Source organism: Mus caroli, unplaced genomic scaffold, assembly GCF_978045245.1.
Source record: "Mus caroli unplaced genomic scaffold, Mus_caroli_1 scaffold_3, whole genome shotgun sequence".
Lineage (NCBI taxonomy): Eukaryota > Metazoa > Chordata > Mammalia > Rodentia > Muridae > Mus > Mus caroli.
The window spans coordinates 61,786,127-61,813,000 of NW_028227258.1; the positions used below are offsets into that span (position 1 = coordinate 61,786,127).

General features: G+C 40.1%; 1 protein-coding gene across 2 annotated transcripts; it reads left to right on the forward strand.

The window, feature by feature from the left end:
* Positions 1-7,418: 7,418 nt before the first annotated feature.
* Positions 7,419-25,717, forward strand: Hao2 (hydroxyacid oxidase 2). 2 transcript variants are annotated; one of them, XM_085835618.1, is made up of 10 exons: positions 7,452-7,522; positions 9,957-10,029; positions 13,856-13,959; positions 14,726-14,864; positions 15,843-15,994; positions 17,387-17,670; positions 18,931-19,140; positions 22,123-22,281; positions 22,597-22,666; positions 24,000-25,717. In XM_085835618.1, the coding sequence occupies exons 4-10, from the start codon at positions 14,734-14,736 to the stop codon at positions 24,053-24,055; spliced, it is 1,062 nt and encodes a 353-aa protein (XP_085691744.1). In that variant the 5' UTR covers positions 7,452-7,522; positions 9,957-10,029; positions 13,856-13,959; positions 14,726-14,733; the 3' UTR covers positions 24,056-25,717. The 2 variants fall into 2 exon arrangements, with proteins under 2 accessions (XP_021014688.1, XP_085691744.1); XM_021159029.3 differs by lacking the exon at positions 9,957-10,029 and having other exon boundaries at positions 7,419-7,522.
* The last annotated feature ends 1,157 nt before the right edge of the window (positions 25,718-26,874 follow it).

The window sequence follows — 26,874 nt, forward strand, 5'->3', positions numbered from 1 at the left end:
TCTCTTAGCATATGTACAACATTTGTCCATGCCTTTCTGGCTTGTAGAGTTTCCATTGAGAAGTGAGGTTTAATTCTACTAGATCTGTTTCTATGTTACTTTGTCTTTTTCCCTTGGAGTTTTTAAAACTTTTTATGTGCTTTATGTTTAGTATTCTGATTATTATGTGCCATGAGGAATTTCTTTTCTGGTCCAGGCTATTTGGTGCTTTGTAAGTTTCTTTTACTTTGGTAGGCATTTCCTTCTTTAGGTTAGGGATTTTTTCCCTATGATTTTGTTGAAAGTATTTTCTGTGCCTTTGACCTGGGTGGCAGCTACTACTGTTGCTTCCTCTTCTTTTTCCTCTTCCTCCTCCTTCTTTTCCTTCATCCTTCTCCTCCTCTTCTACCACTTCCTCCTCTGCCTCCTCCTCCCTCCTCCTCCTCTTTTTGCTATTCTTATAATTCGTACGTAGATTTTGATTTTTTTCATAGTATCCCAAATTTCCTGGGTGTTTTGTACTTGGAGAATTTTAGATTTAACATTTTATTTGACAAATGTATCCATTTTTTCTATCTTGTTTTTAATGCTCTAGAGTCTCTCTTCCATCTCTTGTATTCTGTTGCTGGAGCTTGCATCTGAACTACCCATTCAAGTTCCTAGATTTTAAATTTCCAGTTTTCCTTTAGTTAGGATTTCCTTTATTGATTTTATTTCTACTTCCAACACTTATGCAATATATCTATGCTCTACAAGGTCACTGTCTGGTCAACATTTACATAGTATCTTGTAATATTTGTAACATATTTTTATCTTAAGATATTTCAGAAATCAGTTGCAATTTCAAGAAAATTAAATGAAATTATACTGGCAGGATATAAGCATGGTAATTTATCAACTGCTTAATAGTAGAGACCAGAAACCTAAATGCCACTTAGGATATTTTGTTAACATCTGTGCTCAGTATGGGAACAATTAGGCAACATACTGTAAATAATTCCTCTGACTGCTTTCAGGGACAGGACAGTGACCTGTTACAAAGGAGAAGATGGTGATTGGATTTGATCCTGCACCCTGGGCTTGCTCTACTGCCCTCCACCTGTTGCACCCTCTTGAAGAGTATATTAAAATTTGCACCATGGGCTTTGTGTCTCACGACCAGGGATTCTTCCATATCAGTTGTGTCCAGGTGAGAAAGGTCTTTTAGAAAGAGGATACCTTTAAAAATCAATTTGTAGGAATTAGTTAACAATTGGGCGAACTGTCCTCTCACACCAGTGACTGTGAGCTGTTTAGATGAAGGCACTGTGAAGTCTCTATTAGAACTCCTTATCATCATACCCACTCTGGTTCCCAAAAGGATCTGAGTTCCACAGGCTTGAGGTATTCACTGAGTATGCTGAGACTGAAGCTGTAGAGAAGCAAGGCCTCCTGAGCTCAACTTAGGGATAATGCTAGGAACAGAAAATAATATTCAGTTGTTATTAAAGTATCGCCAAAACATCTGCTTCTTTAGACAGTAACCTTCCCAGCCAGAAACACTCTTTCTTTCTTGTGGTCTCCCACAAACATCTCTCTATCTTAATAAGTAAAACCATGCAATTTAAATGCAGACCCTGGAGTCATATTACCTGGATCTATAACCCCAACTATGTGGTTTATTTGTTACATGACTTTGGACAACTTAGTTTCTATTGTGTGTCTTGGTTTTCTTACATGTGCAATGGTGATAATGACTTTTATCATATGAATTAATACATGCTAAATCCCTAGAACACTTGCTGGACCAATAAATGTTTTATAAATATTATTATTACTGATACTATTGTAACGTAACACGACTGTTTCACCTCTCGGTGAGTGTGAAGTTCACTGGCGTAACTAGGAGGTAGAAAGAATGAGGAAAGGTGTGTCCCCTGCAGCAAATGGGGAGAGAGCTGGGAGTAATTCCCAAAGCAATATCGGTGATGAGTTTGAACTTCATCAGCGGTGTTAGCATGAAATAACAGAAATTAAACAAAAACTCAATTAATTAAATTAAACACAACAGAAAATAAAGTGTAGAAAAGACAAGCCCACTCCTTGTTCAACCTGGAAGCATTTAAAGAAACACAGATATTGAGTACAACTTTAACTAAAAGTCCCACTTCTTTTGATGAACAGAAATGGCTCCCACCTGACACTTAGACAAGAACATTTGGATGAAAAGAACCCAAAATCTGTCTTCCTTAACCCATAAAAATTTTATAATTATTCTGTAAATATTAAGCAAAACTTCCCTCTGGGGTACTTTCATTTTGATGCTGGCCCACAGTATGAAGAGAGACACCACCCAATTTTCCAACCCTTTAATTGTCAAAGCCACGATGCAGATTTTTCTCAATCTTCCAGGTTTCATTGGCCACATGTTCCCTCACTCCCATTCCCCAACCATCCTCTACTTTTGGACAAAGCTTTCTTCAATTTTCCAGAACGTTAATTGAAGGCACCTGGCTCTGAGATTTCTTTTAATCTCCCAGATCTCTGATTGCTGGCAGTAGCTTCCCAGACTGATGGCTGTTGCCTTTGTACATCTCCAGCAAAAGTGCTTCTCTGTGTTCCCAGAACCCTATCCATAGATAGAGTCATTCAACATGACACACAATCCAGAGAAAAAATTCAACCAAAGGTTCAGAGAGGCCACTAAATTCAATACAAGTTGAAAGGAATGCAATCTTGCAACAAGAAGACACTTCTATGTACTCATGGCTTGTTTCTGTCAACAGAGTAAAGTTAACACAGGACAAAATGCCATTGCCCACTGATTCTCTTGTTGACAGGTAAAATAGCCACAAGCCTTCAAGGAAGAAGTCCCACTTGGGTGGCCAACTTTGTAACTGAAATAGATTTGCCTCTTGGTAAGTACAAAGTCAGTAAGTTCAGCAAGGCTGTAGCATAGGTGCCAAACCTCGGAGTATCTGCCTAGTTGCCAACAATACTAGCTCTAATTTCAGGAGCATTTTCTGCCACTAAGCACAGTGTTCTCTACACACCACCTTACTGCAGACATGTGAGGCCATCTGTTATGTACAAGATTTCCGGTATGAGGTGGTGGTACAGAGTATGTTGTTGCTTCTCAATAAAAGAAACTTTTCTCATACTCTAGACAATGGCTCCTGCCACTTAATTTGCATTTAGTTGAGTTTAATCCTCAGTGATCATAAACCTTTTGATAAAGACAAACTATCTCTCATATGTCAATGGCTTTCACACCAATAGGCTTTTGGTAGTGGATCCGCAATACCTTGCTGTGGGCACCCACACTCATGACTGGTATCTTGATGTCCTGTTCTGTCCCTAGAATCCAACTATTTCCATGATCCAAGGAAGACTCAGTCCCATGTTCAGACACTTCATTTGTTTCCAGTCTGATCTGATCTAGGTAGTGAATTCAGCAGCTGGTGAACACTTTTCACTCCATAAAATAAGGACAAATGCTGTAATCTATTTGTCTTGTACCCAAGATCCCCAAAAGTCCCTCTTTAGGCTTTATCTCCATATGTCCTTGTAACTATGCCATGGCTTTGGCCCTACTAATAGCATAGCCACTGCTGGAGGTTCATAGCTTATAATGGGATCAGAAATATGCAAACTTCTCTTAATGTGACTTAGCCCTATCAGTGAATGATTTCAGTAACTGAAGGGTGACACTACCTTCAAATATCAAGGGTCATTTTCAGCCTAATAGTCTTAAATCGTGCATAACTGAGTCTAAGGTTCATCCTGACTTGCAGGGCCATCTCAAGTGAGATATAACATACAACCAGAGGAGAAGAATTCAATTGCTCAGGACTCTGGCATTTGATGGAGGGCAATTGCCACCTGCTTTCTGGCTGGATGATGACTACTTAGGATGGCATCTCATTCTTATCACCCAAATTAAGTAGGCACATTTCTAAACAGGTAATAATGGCCACCCAAGAAAGAAATACTTATCTTTCCAGTTGCATCCCGAGTATTCTCAAAATCCTACTGGTGATGCTCAGTAGAACCCAGATGAGTTCAAGACTGGTCTATCTCACTATGAACCAATTCCCTAGAATGCAGAGATGCTGTCAAACTTCTACCTCAACTGGTTCTATCTGTGACCTAATATCTATCTATTGAGATTAACTCCCTTAAGTGAGGGTGCTTATATAAAATGGTCCATCTATGAAGAGAGATCTTCCTTAGCTCAGTTCAAAGACCCAGTTCAAAAAGGATCTAGGATGCTATATTGCTCAAATTTGAGTCTCCTGTGAGATCTTTCTCTTCTCTACTACTAGCCCTTACATACATCAACTCGTTGCTTCTTGTGCTGGTTAGATTTTCCCAACTGGACACAAGCTAGAGTCATTTTGGAAGAAAGAACTTCAGTTGAGAAAATGTATCCATCATGGTGGTCTCTAGACAAGACTCTGTGGGCATTTTCTTGATTAATGATTGAGGCAGGAGGGTCTGACATACTGGTAGCTATGTCACCCCAGGACTGGTGGTCCTGTGCTATGTAAAAAACAGAAATCAGTCTGAACCAGTCACAAAGAGCAAGCCAGTAAGCAGCATTCCTTCATGGCTTCTGCTTCAGTTCTTGCCTCCAGGTTCTTTCCTTAGCTTCCTTCAATAATAGATTATAACTTGGTAAGGTAGAATGAACACTTTCCTCCCCACAGCCAACAGAAAACAAACTAGGACATTTCTCATCATAGTTTGAGAGATGGTGTGAAGAAATTGGACACAAAATGATTCAAGTAATGTCAGAGGTTAATAAGTATGGCAGTGGTGGTGCATGACTTTAATTCCAGCACTCAGGAGGCAGAGGAAGGTGGGTCTCTGAGTTTGGGGCTAGCCTGTTATACAGAGTGAGTTCCAGGACAGTCTCAAATAATTGTCTCAGTTATTTGAAACCCTGTCTCAAATAATACACACACACACACACACACACACACACACACACACACACACACATACACGTAACATAAATTGAAACTAAACCTTCATCTTCCCATGACCTGCTATGTGCAACACAGAGATTTGCTTCAAGATGTAATGGAAAATGTCAATCAAAATACTATATGCTGTCCAAGTGATGTCAGAGTTGACCACAGGTATGCCCCAAGGCTGAATACAAAGGGCTGAAAACTGCCCTGGAAAAGGAATTTCCAGATTAACTGAAGGCGGTTTTGAAAGCATTTTTGAGATAGCATTGCCATCTAGTGGCCAGAAAACTATCATTTCTACTGACTCCAAAGAGAGTAGGGAAAGTTTGGGCAACAGACTTTTAAACTAACACTGCAGATTGTAGAAGAGGATCAGGTCTCATTCCCATGACCATTAGACGACCTTGAAGTTCTGCTATGGCAGTACGTGGCATCTTCCCCTCCTCATGGCAGAAACAATCCACAAGGGCAGTGGCGTCGAACCGGGAGTTCAGATTCCCTGTGAGTACACATGGTGAGTAAACCACACCAGGACCACGCAGGAAGTAGGCAGAGCAACTTTACTTAGGGTGATTCAAAGCTTACAAAAGTTTGGGGGTCTGAGGGCAGGGACATCCAGGATGGGCAAAGGTCATTGGCTGGAGACCTTAGGGTACCTGGAATGCCTCATTAGCCTGGGGAAGCATTTCAGGAAAATCTCAGGGACTGGGTGAACAGGTTTTGTCAAGAGAAAGGATCTTATAAACTAGTTGAGGTTATGTAACATTCTTCAAGTAGAGGTGAGTGTGTGTGTGTGTGTGTGGGGGGGGGGGGGGCTTAGAATTCTCCAGACAAGGTCAGAGAAGGAGAAACTCTGCTAATGAAGGGAGTCCTCCATTCGTGCTGAGCCCCAGAAGGCCATCCAGTTAATGGTAGACTTCCACCGTAATTAGCAGTTTTCCCACAGCAGTATTCAGGTCAAGTAGGGTTTAGATCTTAACTGTACTTATTAGTGTTTGTATTCATCCTATTTTTTTCATCACTATGAGAAAGTGTTCCAGAAACGCAACTTAAAGAAGGGAGGGTTTATTCGTGCTACCTGTTAAAAGGGAGCTGGGAGAGTCCATTATGGCGGTAGCAGAGGGTAGGTGATCACATGATATCCATAGTCAGGAAACAAAATGATGGCGGCTCCTGCTCCCCAATTTCTCTTTTGTTTTGTTTTGCTTGTTCAGTCTGGTTTTATTCTGTTTTTGCTTTGCTTTGCTTTTTGCTTTGCTTTGCTTTGCTTTGCTTTGCTTTGCTTTGCTTTGCTTTGCTTTGCTTTGCTTTGCTTTGCTTTGCTTTGCTTTGCTTTGTTTGAACAGGGCTTTATGCTGTAGTTCATGCAGTCCTCAATCTCACTAAGTAGTTCAGGCTAGCCTTGAACTTCTGAAAATCTGATGCCTTGGCCATCGGAATGCCTAGATTGCAAGCATGAGCCACTATATCAACTTGCTTTCTTTTTTTATTAACTCTGGGGTCACAGCCTGTGGGATGGTGCCCCACAACTTTCTGATGAGATCTGTTCAGCTCACTCAAACTCTAGAAATGCCCATACTTGTACACACTCGGAAGAGCACTGCCCAGGTGACCCCAAATCCCATCAAGCTGACAGTCAAGATTAACCCTCACACTGGTAATGGCTTTGAGCAGGTTAGCTTACCACATTCATTGTTCTGAGAAATGAGGGAAACATCTATCCATGTATCTGGTGAGGCAATCAAAATATTTAATGGAATGTTTGTGGTGTATTGTAACCACTTAAAACGTCACATGCTGTTGCAATACACTAACACCTGATAACAGCTCGTCTGTAAGAAGAGAGGGGAGATTTGGGAAATTAATAAATTAGTCAGCTTGAATGAACTTTACAAGACTGTCTTGAGGGAATCAGTTCTCTCTCTCTCTCTCTCTCTCTCTCTCTCTCTCTCTCTCTCTCTCTCTCTCTCTCACACACACACAGTTTCATTTCATTCTACAAGCTATCATCCTATTTTACTGAATCATGTTATCGTCAGAGACATTAATGTTTGTCTCCTGCATTAATTTGGTTGTCTAGTTCAGTATGTAGAGCTCCACAGTATTCTTATGCAGCCCTGTCCCGAGTCCTCACTATCTTCCTGCTCATGGCTTGCAAGCTATTATCTGCTCTATCCAGTTGCCACACCCCAGGCAAATGTTCCTTTTCCCATTGCAGTATATTTTTTAACTCTCTACCTGAAATCACTTATATCCTACCATTAACCATAACTTCCTTTATGGAAAGTTAATAAGCAACTACTTCATTATTTAGAACTTTAATCTTATAACACAATTTCAGGATTTTCATACCTTGTAAAGATCTAGTTTTGGCAGCAAACATTGCAAAGCCATTCAAGTTTATGTCAAGGCTAACTTTAATCTGAACTGGTTATTTATTACTTCCTTGATAACTTTTTAACCAAAAGGTTAATGTTTATCCTTGAATATATTTTACTTCAGAGTTGAACAGTGGGCCTCTGTAGCAGGCTTTGCATGGCTACCTCTACATACTGCTATTACTGGCTATTGGAAGACCTTAGTGTCAGGTTTGTCTTGGGGTATTTTCTATATGCTTGGAACTTGGGGAGAAGATGAAATAGTGGGTGAGTTTTAGGGGACTCATAGTGAGAGCTTGGCAAAGAAGGTTGCATGGAGATAGGTGGCAGGGGTGGGCACATTCAGACATTACCCAAGAAAGCTGTTGTATCAAAGAGTCTACTGGCATAAAAGGTTCAGTCCAGGGAATTTAAACCTGGAAATGGCCAAATGTGTGTGTATCCTTAGGGAAAAATTAGTCAAAATATGTTCTTTTAAAAGGTCCCTTCCCTTAAATGTGCTCATTACATGGAACATGGGCCATAAAAAGAATGTTGTGACAGGTCTACTTCTTATAAGTGAAGTAGTTAATATTTTTCAAAAAAGAGAATTTGTATCATTTATTTGGAGATACTCTGTTCTTTGGAATCAGTTGTGAGTTCCCTTCAGTAGAAGGGCTTCTTGGGGTTGTGATCAGTTCCCACAGAAATCTGGGAAGGACTGAGAAGAAGATGAACCAAGACAGGGTGGTATTGTCATATAGATAGCCAATACTTGAATGGAATAGATGAACCAGGAAACAGAATGAAAGGAGAAGGACTTTTCATGTTCTTCTACAACCTCCCAGAATGCACATCTCCTAAAGCCTTTACTGGGAACCACTCTGTCATTCTCAATTTTACAGAATCCTTTAGTTCTTACAAGAACCCTGGGCTTGATAGTGATGTTGTGATTTTATTACTTAGTAGCATCTGGAACTTGTACAAATGATAACTGGGAATCATCTGAGGTCCCTTTTGAGAAGCAATGGGAACTTTTTTCCATATTTCCAGTAGTTCTCCCTAGGGAAACACTCATGTTTAACTCTAAATTATACCAATACACTGAGAATGAAATACTGAATCCCATCTTTCAACTTTTTCTGTGTTTTAAAAGCTGAGCCTGAAAAATTTGCTTTTCACTTAACCTTCAGCATTTAGGGCAGTGCCTAGATATCATGTTAAAGCTAGTCACTGTTGTAAAATACACCCTAAAACATCAGTGGGTTAACATAAAAATGTATATGTACAAATACATATTTGCTCATTTGTTCATATTTGTTTAAAATCATCTGGCCTATAAGGCTGCCTCTTTCCAAATGGAGATTTGGAAATCCAAGCTGCCTTTATTTCATAGATATGGATTTTGGAAGATGAACTACCATGGCAGAACCACACCCAGCCAGTTGGCCAGATTAGCCACATAAACCCACCTGTCTATAAAAACTGGGAAATGTTAATAGTCTAGGGGATCAGGAAGTTATACAGCTATAGTAGTGGAATATTTGTGCATGCATAATGGGACACCCTGGGCATGAACATGAGATCTAAAAACCTGATTCACTTGACCTTCACTCATATTCTGAAGGTCATTGCATGCATTGTGTTCTGATTGCGGACCACTGTGTGAAGTCAGGAATGCAATAGTATCAGATTGGCAGTCAATTTTATATTTTGGAACATTTGGGCTTTCCCACTCCTCAGCCTATGATAAAAAGAAGAGGAACCATTTGTGTAACTTCTGTCTGTTTGTACACCCTCTCCTGAAAAAAGAGAGGCAACACAGTGATCTCCTGGGGTGAGTCAGGACACCTTGCCAAATGGCTCAACTTTGTGAGACTTGACTGAGTTCACTTTGTGCTGCACAGTTGATACTGTATTCCTCTCTACACCACTCCATGTGGCTTCAAGGACATCAGGGATGAACCAGTTTTTAAAATCTATAACTCTGTATCGTGAGGGTCAAATGCGATGGCATGTGGGAGAATGTTTTGTAAGGTACTGAGATGGATTTGAATGCCCAGGTTATTTTTAGTGAGCATGTGGATGTGTTTTTTGTTTGTTTGTTTGTTTGTTTGTTTGTTTGTCATTTGGTTGCTTGGCCACTTGTTTGCTTACTTATCTGGTAACTTTATACTTTCTGGTAGAGAAGTAATGTGGCCAGAGGAAGTAATATGCTACACGTGACCAAGACATTTCAAATATCTTAGGTACTTGCCATACCATAAACCACTTTTGGCAACAAATATAAACACTTCTTTTCATAGTGATTAAAAGCCAGGCATCTGAAGTCAGAATACACTACTAGATGTGTGATTTTTGTATGAAGTGTTTTAATTTTTCTCTCCCTTGTGAAATGGAGGATAGTAATATTTCCATTTGGGGATGACAATGAAAATTAAAGCATTAGAATACCTAAGCTACTCACACAGTGTGCTCAGTCTTATGGCACACTAGACAGATGGCTGCAGTGTATCTTCATCATCATTATTAATTACTATTACTTATTATTATAAGTAAGGAATAATTATGTTGTTCCCAATATGTACAATTAAATTACCCCATTGCTTAACTAAATCAGGAAGTCCCTCAATCTTTCTAAACACTCTATTGTTGTCTCTTCCAGCATTCCCTCAACTGTCTCCGATTAACAACATAGTTGGGCATCAATACTCTACCTGGGAGTTATTTCTTCAGAGGTCAGAACATATTTTCCCATAGAGAAAATGATACTAAAATAGTAATTAGATTCTAAGTGACAGAAAGCACTCCCTTGATTAACAATGTTTCCAAAACTTGGCACACTCATGATACAAAAGGTGACCGAGCAATGCTGTTGTATTGAACTCATCGTTCAACATTAGAGACTATAAAAAATGTTATACATAATTTCTTTAAGTTCTCATGAATGTCAATTATGGAAAATAGCAATCTTAATTGCTGACATCATAGAGTAAAAGAAAAATAAGTAAGGAATGCCAAGATGCTTCTGAAAATGTGCTCAGAGTCTCTTGAGATGAGCATGTCCCAGATCTGTGATACACAAGCCCCTAGAGTAGAACACAAGCATGAATCAGACCCTTGGACCAGTGCAGAGAGACTTCAGAAACACCCGAATAGCACACTAGCCATGGCAGCTCATGGGCACAGGACAAGAGAGGAAGAGGCATTACAGGGAAGGAGAATGATAGAGTGGTTGTGGGTTACTGGACAAAAGAAAATAACTTATTCCTCACCATAAAATCAATGAAATAAGCCTGGAAGAGTCCTGTGCCTTTAACGCGATGACCCAGAGATCTGAACAGAATTGCTTCTAGGCTGACGGCAACCACTGACCAATTCTTGCAGCCTCTGACTAAGCTGATGCCTGTTGGGCTGCATGGAGCTCCTGGTCCTTTACTCTCAAGTGTTTCTCAAAGGACCTTTGTGTGGGAGCACTCTTTTCCTGGTATTTCTCTGAGGACAGGCCTGTTACTGATTCAAATCTTCCTCCTGTTAGTTTCTCCCCTGTTATGGTTGTCCTGGGGTTCTCCCCAGGATTGAGGCTGTTTGCTTATGGGATCTAAGGGATCAAGCCTACTGTCTGAGGCTCCTTGTCCTGAAAGCATGTAGAGCCTCATCCTGCTGTACTCTTCCCCTAAAGTGTTCAGCCATGAATTTAGTAGTGCCTTTTAAAGATTTATTTAATGTAAAGATTATTGACGGCAAATTGCTGTGGATAAAGGTTATGAAGGTTATCCTGACTTTTGCAATATCTATCTTTGAGGCTGGAAGTCTTCCCAGAATTGGTTTCAGCTAACCTTGGATAGTGTAATCTCCCAAACTGGGCTTCAGAATGTGGTCCTTGATCTTATCTTTGACTTTACAAATCTTGGCCTAAATGCCAACAGAGTAGACCAAAGGATCTTGAAGAAAGTATTCTGAATTACAAAAGAAGCCTTCAGTGAGACAAACTGTTTCCCCTTGTGTCTCCCAATGTGCTCTGTAATTCTCACCTTGTTCCTCACAGAGGACTCCAGGGTCTTGGAACTAAATGCAAACTCTGATACCCCAGAGTTTCTCAGGTAATAGCCTATGTATGCTATAAAATATTCAAAGAAAACAATGCTTTGTCTAAAATAATTGGATAAGTTTACATCATTACCCAGAACAAAACATCTTCCTTACCAGGGTAGCCAGTTCCAGTTTGTGTCTTGGGCTAAGGATCAGAGTTGGACCATTGGAGCACAGCAGCAGAAGTCCAGAGCATCCTTGCTCTTAGGGTTTCATTTCCTGAATTGTTTTTCTCCATGCTCAACCCTTAAAGAATGAGCTTAAAGAAACTCAAGGAGATAAAGTTCAGAAACAAAGTCTCACGTGTGATCTGTGTGCAAAATTTTTCCCCTTATGCCTAGCCTGTTTCTCAGGACAATCAGAGACAACCAGAATAGACAGAGAGCATAGGAATAAGACTGAGGAAATAGGCTCACAAGAAATGGTTGGAGGATTAGAATCCTTCCTTCAGTTTCTGGTTTCAACACTGGTGTGAAGCAGACTGTAATATACAAAAACATTGCACCAAGTTCTTTCTCAAATTAAGGGAAAGCATTGAAGAGCAAAGTGTGATTCTCTTCAACTGTAACTCTTACACTGTTCCTTTAGTAAGAACAATTGACTCAGTATGCTTTTGACCTTGAGTTACTTCATAGAGAGAAAATTGGACAATTGTATCTTTATGTACGCTTCCAAACATTTCTTAAATTGTAATTTAGCAAGTAATTCAAATCACTGATGTGTGTGTGTAATTTATGTAACATTTACATTTTAAAATGCTTCTGTGACAACTTTGCTCTTTACCATTGAATTGGAGAGCATCTATCTTTGGAGGCTGACAGGATATAGTTCCCAAGTCATTGTCTGCACTAATTTATTATCTAATAATCCACAACTTTCCTGTTTTCTGAGCCTCGTTCCTTCTGAATCCAAAAGAAAGAGATTAATGCCCAATTGGCTGTAATGTCTCTATCTATTTCACAGAGAAGTTGACAGTTTTTCATATATATATATTATTACGTATTTTCCTCAATTACATTTCCAATGCTATCCCAATGGAAAGATGAAAAAGACAATGAAAATGAATAGCCTTGGTTACATTTAGAGATGCTGAGATTTAATGCTTCATTGTCAAACAACTTTTAAATTCCTTAATCACAATACTATGGACGGGTAATGCTGAGCTGCCTCTCATGGATTAGATTTCAGTTCTGTGCACTGTCTATGCTAGATACTTTCACAAGAGCATTACCATGGGCATTTAATGTGTAGGAAGGCAGTAACTTAAATCTGATGGAATTTTACTTCTCCCCCAAAAGCATAGACTCAGCACACAGAAAAATGTTAAATCGAAGAAATCAATAGATCTGCATACTAACTTAATATTGTATCATCTTAAAGCCCGGGGTACAGCTGTGGAATCTGTGTGTTCAGTAAGGGAATTCACAGAACTCAACACATCATTGAGCATATAGGCTATTTCAGAGACAAGATGCAAAGAAAAGTTAGGATAGGGAAAGGACTGGGGAAAAAAACCCCAGGTATAAGCTTCCAAGAAATCTGATGACTCCTCCAGTGCCAAGATGAGACATGTTAAAGACTATGCTTACCAACTCATGTTGGCGGCTGGTTGTATGATCGCTCTCGGTACCGACGTCCTACGCTCCTAGAAGGAAAGCAGATGGTTAGCATAAATCACATTGTTTGCAAACAAAACAAAACAATTCAGTTAAATTATATCACTCTTATCTGGTCTTGCTGCTGTGTTAGTTTCTAGCTATAAGCCAAGTCCTAACCTTGAAGGGAAGGTCTCCCAAGAAATAACACTACAAACTGCTATACTAACTTTTCTATACACACAGAACTATGAATGAGCAATTGCAAGATAGTTGGATATAAAATAAGTGATTCATTGACCTAGGGTTTATTAATGCATCAGTGAGTAAGGTAGGTAGGCATGGGTTAAAGCAAATATGGATGCTGAACTTTATCAGAATAGCTCAGCACTGGGTATTGTCCTGCCCACCAACTAACAAGGTTGTCTGTGCAAAGCTCTATAGATGTAGTCAAATGCCTCTTCATAACCTCCATGTAAAATGGCCACATCACAGGAGACTCTGTTTTGTTTTTGTTTTGTTCTTTTTTTTTTTTTTTCAATAGAACTTCTGTTTAGCCCCTTAGGTAGGAATGGCGTGCTGTTCCTCTGTTGAGCTTCCCTAGGCTTTTGCCTAGTTCTGATTGACCTCAGACCAGTTCTGCCTCATCTCTACCTGAGCTAACATATTCAGCACCCCACATTTTCATCAGGAATTTTTGTCATTTGCCATTTCTGATTGAAGAGTGAGTTTCTGGTACATGAACCTTTCCCTTACCCAATAGCTTAAAAGTCCTCTGGTTTCTACTTTTAGGCCCAGGGTAATTTTTACACTGTTATCTCCTGCACCAGAGTTGGCTAGGTATTTAAAGTTTGCATTTTCCATCCTTTCCTTCCAGAATCTTCTTGTGTACAAGCCCTGAATGGTGTGACCAACCCAAGTTCCTACAGCGTCTTTGCAGCTGTTGATCTCACTCTTTCGTTCCTATTGGAGAAACTTCCGGTGAGCTCTAAACTAAGCCCCTTCAGTTCTTCTGCGGACTTGTATTAAAAGTCCCATGTACTAGATGCAGGGTTCAGATCATTGATGGTAATAAATAGGAAAAACAGGCTCTTGGCAAAAATAACAAAAGGTAGAAGGCAGTGACCTTGTGGCAACATGTCCAATCAGCTAGCCAAGGGGCAACCCAAAATAATCAGCTGTTTTCACCATGTTGTTTGTATCCTCAATAATTCAGACATCTTAGAGATCTTGGGAACTCACACTGATATCACAGCAGAGCTGATTTTTCACATAGTGGTATGGATGCCATACCACAGTGAAATTAAGGCCACTGAGACATGACACTAAGTAAGCAGTTAGGAAGCAGGTCCTGGAAAGGGGCAAGTGAGGTGATATGGGTACTTGGAGACACTAGATGTTCAATGAGACTTCCATTTCATTAAGGATCCATGCCACCTAGAAAGAGGTGAGGAGGCAAGAAACTCTTCGGTTGTAATCCCTTAAGGTGTGGTGCAGCCTTTATGATCTAAAGCCATGTGTGTAGAATGTAGGAAGATGCCATGGTAGACATTCAGAAGATCAGATGATTAGGTATGGGGAGTGGATGTGAGAAGAAGGAAGTCCTCTGGTTTGGGGGAAGCAGGAGTGCACTGAGTTAAGGAACACCAACATACAGATATGGCAACTAAGCAGCTTCACACTCTGCCCCCACCCATTTATGCCCAAAGTGTTCTCACTGGGTTTGTTTTGTTTTTCTATTTTGAAGGCCCAGCAATGTCTTTGCTGTGTTTGGCAGACTTTAAAGCACATGCACAAAAGCAGCTGTCTAAGACCTCCTGGGATTTTATTGAAGGAGAAGCTGATGATGGCATCACCTACAATGACAACATGGCAGCATTTAAAAGGTCTGCTCTTTATCCTCTCCATTGTTACTCTAGGATGCATTGATTGAAAGCTCCTGACATAGGAATAGTTCTGCCTTTAGTGAACACATAGTGGACAGGAAAATGGCAAGCTTCTGTGTTTTATCATAGGGTAGGGATGAGGGATAGGGAGTTGGGGAGAAATTGTATAGAGAGAATCTATCTTAGATCTAGTGTAAGTGACTTATCAGTTCTCTGCATTCCAGCAACTTCATTTGCTGAAAAGATGGAACAGGAACAACAGCGGTGCAGTGTGGACAAGCTACATGCAGATCTAGATAGCCCGAGCTCCCAAAAGTATGCCTTGAAGGAGAAAAATGTAAAGAGGGTGAAAGGACTCAAGTTTTGCAGAAAAAGAATGTTAAGGGTAATGGCAGATTGATTCGGATGAGAACTGGTCTTAAAAGCTAAGGGTTGGAGCATGTGCCAACAACAGCTATTTCCAAGTTTTCATGGGTTGTAAAATAATGTTTTAGATATCATTTGTGAATTACTCTACCTTCTGTAAAGCAGTATATAAATCAAATAAATTAGTTCCCTGAGGGTCAGGGGTTGGGAGACATGATTGTCTTCTAGGATTTGAACTCTTGATTGCCTTGTCTTTCTTTTGGGGGATGCCTGAATTTTTCTTTCCCTGTCTAGTCATTGCTGATAAAGACTAAATTAAACACCTAAGTACTGAGAGTCAAGACATAAAAACAGTACTCTAACAGTGCATGACAGAAGCTAAAGTGGACTTTGGTTTACCAACAGTTCAAAGGGGACTGGATTAGTGGGCAAAGATACCTTGGAAAGTTGCCTTCTCCTAAGCCTGTACTGCTTATTCAGAATTAGCAAATTAATCCTAAGAAGGGTTCAGAGATCTAAATCTACTTAAATCTGCATTGTGAATTAGGGTCCCAGCTCCAGAAAGAGTAGCCAAGTTGGAAAATAATCCATCTTATTGTTTGTCTAGTGCAGAATCCGCCTCCGTCCCAGATACCTGAGAGATGTGTCAAAGATAGACACCAGGACCACAATCCAAGGGCAGGAGATCAATGCCCCCATTTGCATCTCACCCACAGCCTTTCATTCAATTGCCTGGGCAGATGGAGAAAAGAGCACAGCTAAAGGTATGGTTCCACCTGAAGGCTGCCTTTCCAGGCCAGAAGTAAGTGAGAGTTCTCACCCAGATAAGTTGTAGGTAGCATCAGGACCTCTTACAGAAAGGTCTTAGGGACATCAGTCCTATGGGGACTAAGAATGGTGATTAAGGGATTGCATAAGCCACAGCTGTGTGACACTGATGTAGAATGTGGACATACTATCCATAATGATGGTCCCAGTAAAAGAGGAACTATTGATAAATAGGAGATGCTGAGACCTCAAGTCATTCCTTGAAAGAGGGTTGCTGACCCCCCCCCCCTGAATCAGACCCTCTGCAGCTTTATGGGCTAGAGATGGGGCTGAATTCTGAGTCTACATTTAGGATGATGAGAAATCTTTTTCCCCCAAATCCTCACACAGGGCTTGGTAGCTGTTCTTTTCTAAGTAGTCCACTTCTCTTCTCCTTGATTGACCTTGTCCTGTGTAACAAAAAGGGTTTTTGTGGTTTTAGCTCTTTCTTAATAAACCCCATGGAGGCCTGTCTTTGTGGACCCTGTGGAGTCTGTCCCTGTGGCCTCCACAAACATGGATAGTAACAACAATGAATGAGAAGAGATAACACTAAACATTCTTGGGAGTCAATCCTCTTGACTCCAAGTTGCCTCTGTGTGTGTGTGTGGTATGTGTTTGATGTGTGTGTATGGTGTATGGTATGTGTGTGTGTTTGTATGTCAGGTTGTGTGGTGTAGGTGTGTGTGGTATATGTGAGGGGTGTGTGTGTGTTTGTGATGTGTGTAGTGTGGGTATGTGTGGTATACGACAGGGTGTATTTGTGTGTGTATGTATTTCCCAGAAGTTTTCTGATTTTTTTCCCCTTAGACTCCATGAGGCAATGAGTATGAGGATTCTAGAGTTAAAGAGACAAACAGGCATAGCTAAGTGGAAACATTAATGTCCTATATGAAGATGGTTGACTTACTGTTCTAATGTATTGTCTTGTAGTGTTTCCTGCTGACGTGAGGCATTAACATTAATTTTTGATTAGGACAAATTATTTGGCCATGGATGCAGCTTCACAGTGAGATCAAGGCCCTGGGCAGACAGAGTGAAATGATAAAAGTAGCCATGACATTTATCAGTACCTTTCCCATTTGACAAATAAAGGAACTAAGCCTCAAAGCTGCACAGAAAGAGAGGGGTTTGATTCATCCTTCTCATTCTCCGGCATACTTCTTCCCCCTACAGAGTAGCTTACATGGAAGAGAATGCAAACACTAACTCTCTCCATTGAACCATGCCATCTCTCATGGGGAAGTAGAATGAACTCAGGCTTTCTCTCTACTCACTGGGCAACCTGTCCAGAGGCAAGGTCAGAATAGTTCTGCCCTCCAAACTAGGTCATGCTCCTTGCTTTCCAGCTGCTCAGGAAGCCAACATCTGCTATGTCATCAGCAGTTATGCCAGCTATACTGTGGAAGACATTGTTGCTGCTGCCCCTGGAGGCCTCCATTGGTTCCAACTTTATGTGCAGCCAGACTGGGACATCAACAAGCAGATGGTTCAGAGGCTAGAAGCCTTGGGTTTCAAAGCTTTGGTGATCACTGTAGATGTGCCTGTACTTGGCAATAGGAGAGGGAATAAGAGAAACCTGCTGGATTTGGAGGCAAACATAATGCTGAAGGATCTTCGATCCCCCGGAGAGGTGAGAAAGATATCAGACTCAATGGGCATTTAATATAAGAAGCATTTAGGATAAGAAGAGATGATTAGTGTCCCTCCCTCTTTTTCTCCATCCTCCTTTCATCCATCCCTCCCTTTCTCTCTCCTTTCCTTCCTCCCTTCCTTTATCCTTCCCTTCCTTCCTTCCTCCTCCCTCCTCCTTCCCTCCCTTCCTCCCACTCTCTTGTCATCCTTTTTGCAAATATTTTCCCCTACCTGCCTTATTATGGCAGACACTGGAAATGTAGCAGTTAAAGAGGCTGACTTGTTTTGTTTTGTTTTGTTTTTCCTTTCTAGTGCCTCCTGGCAGGCAGAACTTATGATCAAATGCTCACTTCTCTGGAGATGCTCAGTCTGTCATCAGAGATGTTCAAGCCAGGGCTGATGTTGGGAGACAGGAGAATTTTGGGATGAATGTAGGGATGAATTTTGCAGGAACTGGAGAGCAAACTAAAGTGTTATTCTCACACTTTCTATTTCATGATGGGTTCAGAAAGTGATACTTTTGCATAGGATGCATTGACAAACTGACTCGCTGGAGAGGACGCTCACAGGTCAATTGTATAGCCAGCCAATCTAGCCAGCTGGGGCTCTAGTCTGCTGTTTTGAAAACTTAAAAGTCATCCAGAATCATCAGGGCTCTGCAACACATCTTTTGGAAACCTTTCAATTAAGGAACTACCATGAACACTTTCTTTATTAAATTCTGAAGATTGAAAAAGATGGCATGCCCTTGAAAGCAAAAATCAAGGCTAAGATAACAGTGTCCTTGTCAGCCAGTGGGCACCTGTGATTCCTGTGTGTCCCTGAATATTAGAATTTAAGGAAATGTGCTGCGTACTGTGAGCCAAAGCTAGATAGTAGGCAAGGCCTGGCTTAAGATCTTTTTTATTTTGGTTTTATTAGCTCATGAATATAGGTCAACCATAAAATGTCACTGTGTCTTTGACTATTTTTCTTACTCGTTTTACATACTACATACCACACCCTTTTAAGTATAGATTCTATCTCATCTGTCATTGTATCTATCTAGATCAAAGACATTGATTAATGGTCAGTGAACAAGCCATCAAAAGTAGAAATTCTTCATACAGCCTTTGGGAGAGGAAGTAGCATCAGCATTCAGTGGCATTGCTTGGTTTTCATAGCTTATAAATGACAGTGCTCCAAATGCACCTCATCTTTTGAATGAATCAAGTGAGCATTCATTTGGGTCTAAGAGTCATCTTCTAATTCCCTACAGAGAAAGTCTGGACTTCCTTCTCCCACGTCTATGCCAAGTACATCTTTCTGCTGGAATGATCTCCCCTTGCTTCAGAGTATAACTCGGTTGCCCATTATCCTCAAAGGGATTTTGACAAAAGAGGATGCAGAATTAGCAGTGAAGCACAACATCCGAGGCATCATTGTTTCCAACCATGGTGGGAGGCAGCTTGATGAGGTTCCTGCTTCTGTAAGTAGGATGACGTCAGAGGGGTGTGTCCGGATGCTCTATGCCAAAGCTCCCTACTAAATCTAGTACGCATTGCCCTCTGCCTTATCATGATATTTCCTATGGATCTTAAGGATGGTTAATCATGTTTGTCTGACTATTTTCCTAAACTGTATGTGTAACATGTCTACACTTTGTGACATTGCTGCAAAATAGATATATCCCTATTTGACAGTTAGGAGTATTGGAGTTTAGAGACATCAACTAATGAGTACAGATTCACAATAGACCAAGGGAGATGTTTGAAAGGTATTGAAGACCCTGTCTTCTGCCAGAAGTAATCAGATTGAAGCTAATGCATCTTCATAGACTTTGGAAACTTAGTTTTCCTCTCTGACACATGAAGAAAGGAGCGGTACCTCCCAGAGGCATGTAATCATTTTTTCTAAGTGGAACTGCAGTGCACAAATATTCTAGTCTGTCGTACACCGACGAATCTAATACTGAAATCTACAATAGCCTGCGGTAGCTTACAAATGTATGTCCGATCTGCATGGCACCTGTGAAAAAATGAATAAAGGAGAGTGGACAAAGAGTCTTTACATGGAAACCAGTTGTTAGCTTATCTTCATAGTCATATTTATGCTATTGTTTCTCCAAAAGTTGTTCCAGCAATGCTTGGCACAATTCAACAAACAAAAGTCAAGCTTTTTCTTCCTCAGTTCCTTTGGCCTCTTATGAAAAGATATCCACAAACAGAAGGAAGTGTATTTTTTTTAAAAAAGAATCTCAAATTTTATCTCAATCATTGATGTTAATTTCTTGATGCTTGTTAATACAAATACATCTTTTGTGGCTTAAAATGTTCACATGTTAATATGTTTTGTAATTTCCTTCTTTTCAGTTATCCAATTTTTAAGCACATTTTTTTTTTTTAATTTCAGTATAAGTCTCTCTTCTTTTTAATGGCGTGGCATGAATGGACAGTTTGATATAATGATCCCCTTGGTGTTGAGCATCTGCTTTGATTCCAGTGTTTCCTTACTTTGTTTCTTTTTGTCTAGTTTGCGTGTTTGTTGTCTGATTGTGACAAGGTCTCACCAGGTAGCCCATACCAGCTTTGGGCCTTCAATCTCCCCATCTCTGTTCTCTTAGTGTGGAAATTAGAGGCCTGTACCCCTGTATCTGATGATTTATTTATGTATGTATTTATTTATAACAATGAATCAGTAACCATCCTTAAATTTAATAATTTTCGTGTGTCCTTGATTAATTCTTTAAAGATAGATCCCAAGAGAAGCAGAAAGTTCTAAGCTGTTCTCCTGTTTGGTCTAAGGCTTATGGGATGGAGTCATTTGCAGTACTTATCACTCCTACACCAGCCCCTTGCTAGGAGAGCAGGAAGTAGACAGACAGGCCTGTCCAGAGAGAGGCTCACTCTGCTGTGTCTCTTAGTGAAAGCTGGATTGGAAGGTACAGTTATGCCTCCTTCCTAATGCAGGGGAAGACAAGGGAAACTGAGGGAACATGAGGCTGGTAAGGGGTCCTTCTCTCCCAGGATCAGGCTTACAAATCTGCCCATTGACAGAGTGAATGGGGCCTTATTGTTAATAATGGGGTTTGAATCTGCTTTCCTTATTTCTTCTCATATAATTACTTTCAACAAGTAAAAGTTTTCATACAACAAAATCAAAACCTTGGTGGAGAGAGCCTTGAGATAGTATTCCTCTCTCTTAACCCTGACTCAAACAAGAGGAACAAACCAACAAGGAAATGAGCTTAAGGACCAGAACACAGCTTTGATTTCAGCCTTATCAACACTTTGGGCTCATCCTTAACCCTGAACAAGGAATGGCCTTCACAGCTGCATCTGCAAAAGAAAGTTCTTACAACAGACGAGCAAGCCCATTCTGTCTGTTTCCATAACAAATGCTGTCACTGTGCTTCCTCATGTGGTAGATAAACAGCATTCTCAGGGAGCTGCAGTAGGTGTCCTGCTCTGACCTACTGAAAAATGGACCACTCTGCACCCTAGGTTGAGTTAATTTTGACTGTTATTATTCTATTGATTTGCTTTGTAATTTAGTTAGTTTGTTGTGTGTGTTTGTGTGTGGTGTGTGTGTGTGTGTGTGTGTGTGTGTGTGTGTGTGTGTGTGTGTACAGCAAGTACTTTCCACTGTGGAAACATCTCACAGGCCCTATTGGTTTCTCTGATGTAGCTATGTAATCTTATGTAGCCCGGGCTGGCACTGATCTCCTGGTTCTCTTGGCTTCTGCTTCTGAATGAGTTTATAAGCACTACCACACTTGGCTTCTCCATTCTACTTCTAAGTCATTGTCAACTGCACTGCTGAGTGTGACTAGAGAAGTTTCTATAAATACGTTTATTTCCTCTTCATGGCATCATACATATTCCAAATGATACTTGGACATGAGTTTTCTCTAGTTATTCCATGTAAGTTATTTCAAAACACATCCAGTGCTTCCTCCATACAGACATCAAAGGACAGAGTTGTTTTCTCCCTGTTAGACTTTATTGTTGTTGTTATTATTATTATTATTATTTATTAGTATTCTGCTCATTTTGGGACAGCATTCCAATGGATTCCTTGCCCAGTGTCAGAGTCTGAGGGCTCTATTTCAATTCTTTTCCCCCAGTTTCCTTTAGAGAAATACAGCTAATAACTAAAGTCAGCTTAGAACCATCTCTTCAGGGATCCTTATTCCTGGCTCTAGATGGGGCCTGCTGCCCTCGACAATATAGAATTGGAGGAGTCTCCTGGAGTTCAGGAAACACAAGCTTCAGTCCTCAGGAGTCTGTGGGCCTTGGGAGCAGGGCCCTGAGTTCCCTTGGATGAAAGCACAGTTGGAGATAGATATGTAAAGGTCTTGGCCTTTGCTTGAATTTCCTGGTCCTATTCAACTTTGAGAGGACGTTCATCCCATGACCTTTTGAGAAACAAAATAGGAATATCCAAAGCTGTGTGCATATTTCACTTTCAGATTGATGCTCTGAGAGAAGTGGTGGCTGCTGTCAATGGGAAAATTGAAGTGTACATGGATGGTGGGGTTCGAACCGGCAATGATGTGTTGAAGGCACTGGCCCTTGGAGCTAGGTGCATTTTTCTTGGGAGACCAATCATTTGGGGCCTTGCCTGCAAGGTAAGATTGCTAGCATGGGATGTAGAGCTCAGGACTTATTCTTGTGGTTTTCCTAATCCATCTTCCAGTGAAGACATTTCCTCAATTTCTTGCAAAATTGTTTCAGGTCACTTCACCTTCAGGCCTCTAAAGTGTTGCGCATACTTCAGAGTCCTTGACTCAGCCTTTCCCCACTGGTTTCTTTCAATCTCTACGTTATTCTGATTTCATAGATTCTATCTTCCCTGAAACTGTAAAGAATGTACACATGATATGTAACTATCTGGTGGTCCAAATGTTCTTTCAAACCTCTGTACCCTCGCTTCTACTTTTCAGGGTGAACATGGTGTTAAGGAAGTTTTAGATATTCTAAAAGAAGAACTCCACACTTGTATGGCTCTTTCAGGTATGGGTTCTGTTTATTCCTCTGGTATGGAGCTTCAGGTGGGAAGTCTACTGACAGAAGTTGATGGTCCTTCATGTCGGTTAACCATGCCTTGGCTTGATAGCTGTCCTGAAGTCAGAACAGTTATAGAAATGTCCTACAAAGAGATCAAGAACTGCTCACTGACAATGGAAACCCTGTATTTTTCTCAAGGACATTGTTGGTACTAAATCAGTTCAATTTGTAGGTCACCTGAGGCTCCTGCCCTGGGTGTGAAATTTTTTACATTTCTATTTTAGGAAAAGAATCTCTCATTGGTTACATTTTGTGATGCATTTTGCTCATGTTCTGTGTGTAACAGTAGAGGTGGCTATATCAAGTTCAGTTCCACACAGACTCTGATTAAATTCTTCCAGCCTTTTCATTACATAGGCTTTTCACTGTCTGTACTTGCTCACAGTTTTTCACACCACTTTGCTACCCTGCTTCCATTTTTTAAAATTCTTTTTCAATCCTCACATGGAAGCTCAGTTTTCATCTTCATATTACATACTAATTAAGATCTTCTGGTCATGTAGGATCTTCCCTTTGGCAGAAACTTCCCCTAGAAGGCATGTGGTATGTGGAGTACCCATTCCATCTGCTACAGTATCCCTTAGCCTTCTCTTTCTCGTAGACTAGAATATACTCCTTAAGTACACCTTTTTCATCAGGATCAAGCTAAAAGCCAAAGAAAGCTAGCTCATGCAGTTGGGTTTTTGATGCTAAAATAGAGATGTGTGTGTGTGTGTACTTCGCATTTGTGTGTGAGGGTGTGTGCTTCACATTTTGATGTGGCTATGCATAAACTATGAGCAACTATGAAATCATTGATTTCTTTTGCAACTGGGATTACAATACACAATTGATAGAAATAACATTTATCAAGGTGAGCACAAAGGCTAAAGGCTTCCTCCTGGTGCATCATCCCAAGTCCATGGAGGAAGAGAAGTGAGCTCTGTAATAGAGAGCAGAACACACACACACACACACACACACACACACACACACACACACACACACACACACACACAGAGAGAGAGAGAGAGAGAGACAGAGACAGAGACAGAGACAGAGACAGAGACAGAGAGAGACAGAGAAACAGTGACAGACAGAGAGAGAGACAGAGAGATAGACAGAGTGTGCATGAACAGGTGTGGAGGTAAAAGGATACCTCTTGGGATTTGGTTTCTCCAGCTACTTTGGGGTACTCAGAATCAAACCCATATATCAGATCTACAGTCAAAGACACCTTCCTGCTAAGCCTTCTCTCTTGCCTAGAAACAAGCTCATAATTGTGATTGATTTTTTTCAGGCTGCCGCTCAGTTTCTGAGATCAGTCCAGACCTGATTCAGTTCTCCAGATTATAAGGACCTACTGAGATTTCCTACAAGAGAAAGACAAGCTTTCAACATAGTGTGTGATGCTGTTCTTCTTGAGTCCCATTCATACGTAGAAGTTTGAGCCCTCTACCCTTAAAAATTGAGACAGATGGAGAAAAGATAGCTACCAGAGGGTGCATTTAGATGAAGGAATAACATCTAATGTTCTACAGGATAACTATAGTTAACAATTAATTGACTATGTCAAAAAGCCATGTTCTAGCAAGAAAGGAAATAGTTACATCTGATGTGACATACCAGTTACCTTCATTTGATCAGTATTACATTATACAGTATTGAAATGTCATACTGTGCCATAATTATGTGCAATTACTATGTACCAATTAAAATATCAATATATGTTCAAAAAGAAATGGGGACAGGGTTATCCTGATTTCATTCATTCCCTCCTGCAAGAAATATTTTTAAAACTTCAATATATGTAGTCAAATTCTGAAGCATAATACAGCATGTGAATTATTCAAGTTTCTGTCACAGCATGTTACAGAAATACTATGATCTATTGCCTAATTGTTGACAGAAGGTGACCTCAAAAAAAAAAAAAACCAAGAGGAAGATTTTGAAACTCATATTCAAGACTGTATGACTAAATTAAAATTAAATATTCCAGTCATTTACTGATACATGAAAAAGAAGATAACTTTATTCTGGTCATAATCATTTTGTCAAATATATCTAGGCCTTTTCAATGAAGTTTATAGCATGAAAATAATTGTAAAGATTAAAGTCTAAGAAAATTACTGCTACCCAGAAGTCAGCCTAGAACATCGTTTTGTACAAACTCATTCATGAGAAACAAGCCTCACCCCTTTCCAGGAGGATATGATCACACCTAGAAGGACTTTGATCTTCTGTAACATGCTCAACAGCCCACAGACTCCTTTGATCGCAATCTAGACCCATGTTTCTATAACATAGCATTATGTGTCAGGTGCCTTGGATTTCCCTATCCCTCCATTTATACAACAATAACTTAGGTCCAACCATTCTCATTCCACTAGAGATAACATGAAAACATTTTATGCTCATTGGCCCCTGTTATTGTCATAGTTATTGTTAGCTGTCAATGTGAAACAAACCCAGAGTCACTTAGGAAGAGGGAACCCTAAATGAAGAACTCCTTCAATCACATTGTCCTGTAGCCATGTCTTGGAGGAATTTTCTTAATTACTAATTGATAGAGGACCTGCACTACTATGTACAATGCAATCCCTGGGCAAGTAGCCCTGAACTGCCTGAGGGGAAAAAAAGCTAGCTGAGCAAGCTAGAGGGTCAGTTCAATTTTTACCTTCTAGGAACCTCATAGCTTAACTTGTTCATGCTTCCATTGACTGATGGATATGCTGGGAAATTTCCTCCAACTTTCTTGGGAGTAGCCATACACTTACTGTAATTACTTCAAAGTGCCGCCACACAGGGCATCTCTTCAACATTAAACTCAGCAGCTGGAGGTTTGATTGAGTTTCTGTAGATTTGTTTGCTTTCAAGAGTGAAAAAAACCGCAATAGTCCAATGTATAAATATAATTTGACAAGCAGATGGTGGGAATATTTTGTTTAAATATTGTAAGTTTAAATATTGTAAGTTAAGCAATGTAAGTTCTCCATGAATACATCTTCTTGGATGGTAGCACTGCCTTTTCTGGATTCTGGATCTAAAATAACTAAACTGCTTTTTTCAATGGATAGAGCGGAAATTCTAAAGAAAGAAATCAAGACTATTACATAAAGAAAACACCAGTTAAGTATTCCCTATTGTTCAGAAGCATGAGCATAAGATTGCACATTGACCCACAGGGCAATAAGTTCATGTGAGAAAGATACAGAATACCACACTAATTAAGCCAATTACAAGTATCAGAGTCAGGCTAGAGAGATGGTTCAGCACTTAAAGGCTAGGATCACAAGCATAAATATAACAGTATCAGTCCTTTAATTTGGCCAGTGACCAAGAGCAGTCTCATGCCTCAAAGTCCCTTAACACTGAAACTCAGGAGTTCAGCATTTTTAAAAGCAAAACCCACAATTACATCAATGCTAAATGAAGGTCAGCGGAAACTTACAAAACATTTGCTTAGTCACAATATACTAGTTATTTCAGTCATAACATAATGAATGTTTTCAACTTAAGCCTTTTTGATGATTTTTAAACATGAATTATTTTGATTAATACATCTGGAGCATGGCTATGATCATATAAGTCTCAAATGTGTTTCCAAGACAGACATGACTGTGGTGGGATAGAAGACTAAGAATTTTCTAAGCAGACACAAAAGGAAGTCAGGACAAGATGGCATTTCCTTAATTACTTCAAAATATATGCATATTAAATCTCAGAAGTAAATGTTTTAAACCTTAAAAGTACCCTGTATTACAATATGACCTGACATAAAGTAGACAAAAGACACTTGACCAATGGAAGGATAAAGAGAGAAAATAGTCACATAGCAAGATGATCAGCACCAGGCACACTAAGGAACTACAAATGAAAAAAATAGGAGTCACCATATACCTCCTGGAATACCACAGAGTCAAAACAACACCAACACCAAATTATAGCAAGGATGCAAATTGCTTGTGAGCATATAAAGCTGCATAGCCACTTTGTAAGACAGCTCGTCAATTTGCCACAAAACTAAACACCTTTATTAAGTGAACAGGCAACTGTAGCTACAGTGCTTACCCAGATATGTTTACCTCTATGTTCATGTTCATAGAAAACAAGATGGGAGTCTTCACAGAAAGTCTACTCACAACTGCCCAGGTCCAGAGTAGATAGCCCTTTGG